General features: G+C 33.3%; 1 protein-coding gene across 2 annotated transcripts in view; it reads right to left on the bottom strand.

The window, feature by feature from the left end:
• SGCG (sarcoglycan, gamma (35kDa dystrophin-associated glycoprotein)) overlaps positions 1–3321 on the bottom strand; it is a 152015-nt gene that overhangs the window by 130512 nt on the left and 18182 nt on the right. For both annotated transcript variants that reach the window (XM_005883134.2, XM_014530749.1), the window contains exon 2: positions 997–1191. In XM_005883134.2, coding sequence (XP_005883196.1) covers positions 997–1191 — 195 coding nt within the window. The remainder of the gene's footprint in view (positions 1–996; positions 1192–3321) is intronic.

Consider the following 3321-nt stretch of genomic DNA (forward strand, 5'->3'; position numbering starts at 1 on the left):
CTATTTTAAATGCATTTATTTAATATATTAACACACATTTCAAGCTATATTTTGATTGGATTAATATTTTACCTATTTGAATGTGTGAAAATATAAATATTTGTTTATTATGCCAACAACAAAAATAATATGTCTACTGCCTATAAAATTATGGTATAATATAAATTATTGCATAGAAAGTGAAGGATACTAATTAATAGAAGGTATTTCAGGCTGAATGCTAAAACTATTGTTCTTGGAAAAAAACCATGCCTATATCACACCTTCAAGATGAATGTGAGAAGCAGATTTACCTACCTATGGTGTCCACTGCAGCATTTTTTTTCTCACTGTAATTATTTTACATTCTACATTATATAACTGTTTTTTCAAAAAATACACAAAATATTGTCAGAGCATATAAAATTAACTAGCTATCTTAGAAACATGAGGTTGTTTAAGAATATGAATTCCTTAGAACTAGTGATATTTTACTTATTAAATGTTGAAGTGTAGACATGAATTTATTGCATGTCAGCATGTAGCTTTTTAAAAAATGAGAAAGTACAATCTGAATGGTAAATATTTATAAATTAATGAGATTAGAAAAATATAACAAAATTTTACCAATTAAAGAATTAAACAATTATTAAGCAATCATGACTCAACCAACCATAAACTCAAGATCATTACAATTTTCCCCCATGTAAAGATAATTACTAATAAAAAGTATAATAAAACAAACAAAACCCAACAAAGTATATAGTTTACACTGAAATTATTTAAAAGGGTAAAAAGGGAAAGTGTTATATGTATTTTTGCTACTGAAAATTCTGATAACAGACAGGAAACAAACATTAATTATATTAAAGAAAGCTTCTACCAATACAATAAGGATGAAGTGATGGTGCAAACATAACCAGAACATGCCTACCAGCAATAATAAATAAATAAATAAATAAATAAATAAACAAACAAACAAACAAACAAACAGATAGATAAAAATAAAATACTTACTGGGGAAAACCACATCACTTTAAGAATCCAAATTGCAAGAGCAAAATTCACAAGAAGGATGATGAGTAAAAGAAGAACAAATAAGTAGAGGCAACGCTTTCTCCAGCCATAAATGCCAATATTGTAGACATACTGGTTCTCTGGCCGCTCTATGTGGGTGCCTTCTGTGGCTGTATTGTACTGTTCACGTACCATCTGCCATGGGGTGAGATTAGAGTGTAAGAAGAGTGGGGGGTGGGGAGAGATGGACACAGGGAGAGAGAAGGGAGGGTAGGAGAGCAGGGTAGAGGAAGTTAGAGGGAAGGAGACAGGGAGAGAAGGAGGGATAGACAGAAAGAAAGAACTTGTTTGTCAATACTGATTTATTATGATTCCAACAAAATATTTTTATCCCAATAATAAATTTCCAAAGTTAATGATTTTTTTAAAAGAATAAAATATTACTTGGAAATAGGTCACTACATTTCAACCACAGAATGGTATTTAATTTGTCATGCAAAATGTTTTAGATGTGACATACCCATTTCAAGTCCAATGGCCATATTTTCAGATTTCAATCAGTAGGTTCAATATATATACAGCTTTCAAAATTCTGTAGGGTTAAACTTATAATTGAATTATCAACCCAAAATAATTAAATTACCAAGTTCTTAAAAGGTTTGGTGAGAGGAAAATCAAGCTGGCACCTACATGTTTTCTAAAAAATAGAATCCAGCCATGGTTGGTGTGGCTCTGTTGTTAGAGCATCAGCCCATAGACTGAAGGGTCTTAGGTTCAATTCCTGGTCAATGGCATGTACCTGGGTTGCAGGTTTGATCCCTGGCCCTGGTAGGAGCACATGCAGAAGACCACCAATTGATGTATCTCTCTCACATCGATGTTAATCTCTCTCCCCTCCCACCATTCCTCCCTTCCATTCACTCTAAAATTCCATGGAAAAACACCCTCGGGTGAGGATTAACAATAAATAAATAAATAAATAATTTTTTTCCAAATAATTAAATTGACTTTTTTCAGTTACCAAGTTACTCAGAATTAAAAAGGCTCTTTATAAGATACTTACCACACTAACGTTGGTCTATAGTTAAGTTTCCAAGAATTGTCTTAGTTCCAGAAAAATCAAAACATGTATGAGTATAAATGTTTACAAATATTTCTTATTTTAAGTGGGTGTTTTAGTAACAATTTTAACTCTATGAAGAGATTTTTTAAAATTACTCATTTTTTTCCTTTATGCAAAGAAAAAAAGAAAGTGGTTTTAATATATAAAATTAAAACTGGAAATTATTAAGACTTTTCTGCTTGTAAATGTAGTAAAATGATGAATTAGAATATAAAATATTCTTCTCTGAGGTTTTTGTGTATGTGTGTGAAAAGTTATGCATGTATTTTTAGGAATGTTTTGGAGGTATCTTTTTTTTAAATAAATCATGGTCTAAAATAATTATTTAAATCTCTTTCCATTTTAGCAATAGACATTTTCCCAGGTTCTAACTGATTCCGTAAAATTGTGCATTCATCACATAGTATTTATAAATACTCAGGACTGACAATCTATGTTATGCAAAAACTAAATGTTTAAAGATGTCATATGGGCACTATTTATTGATTCATCTCTTTGAACTTGTTCTGTCTTCCTTATATGAGAAAGTTCACTATCATCCTCACAGTTACTGCCATCAAAGTCGCAGAAATCATCCTTGCTTCTCTTCTCTTCAAGTTCCGCATAAGCAGTTCTTACCAACTGGTTCTTCAACATATGTCACAAACCTGTCTACTCCTCTCCATTTTCATTGCTATCACACAACTTCAAGCCAGCAGGAACTCTCTTCTGCACTACTGCGAAGCCTTCCCTTGTCTTTTTCCCCTCTAGTAATCATTCTCTACTCAGTAGCAAAGAGTAAAATGTAAGCTCCTGTCACTCAATTGTTTCAAACTTTTCAATAGGTTTTCTCCACACTGAATATCCAAACTCCTCCATCACCTACCAGACCCTACACAAAGGGCCTTTGCTTAAGTCTTCAGCTTCCTTTACTACCATCTGTCTTTTGCTCACAGTTCTCCATCTGCTCTTTAATAGATCAGGTTAACTCTCACCTGGACCTTCTCTCAACCTGAAACACTGGACGCTAGAAAATGGAGCTTCCACAACCTGAAAATTACCTAACAAACTGCAGCTGAATCAGAGAGACCCATAACTTCCAAAAGAAGGTCCAAGGCCCCAAAGCAGCTTGCATTGCTTCACAGCTGGGCCTCATCTGGGCACCTCCAAACCCCAAACAAATAAGAGGAATCTCTCCATAGCTCCTGCTGGGTAGCCTCAGG

The sequence above is a fragment of the Myotis brandtii genome, unplaced genomic scaffold, assembly GCF_000412655.1.
Source record: "Myotis brandtii unplaced genomic scaffold, ASM41265v1 scaffold77, whole genome shotgun sequence".
NCBI classification, from domain to species: domain Eukaryota; kingdom Metazoa; phylum Chordata; class Mammalia; order Chiroptera; family Vespertilionidae; genus Myotis; species Myotis brandtii.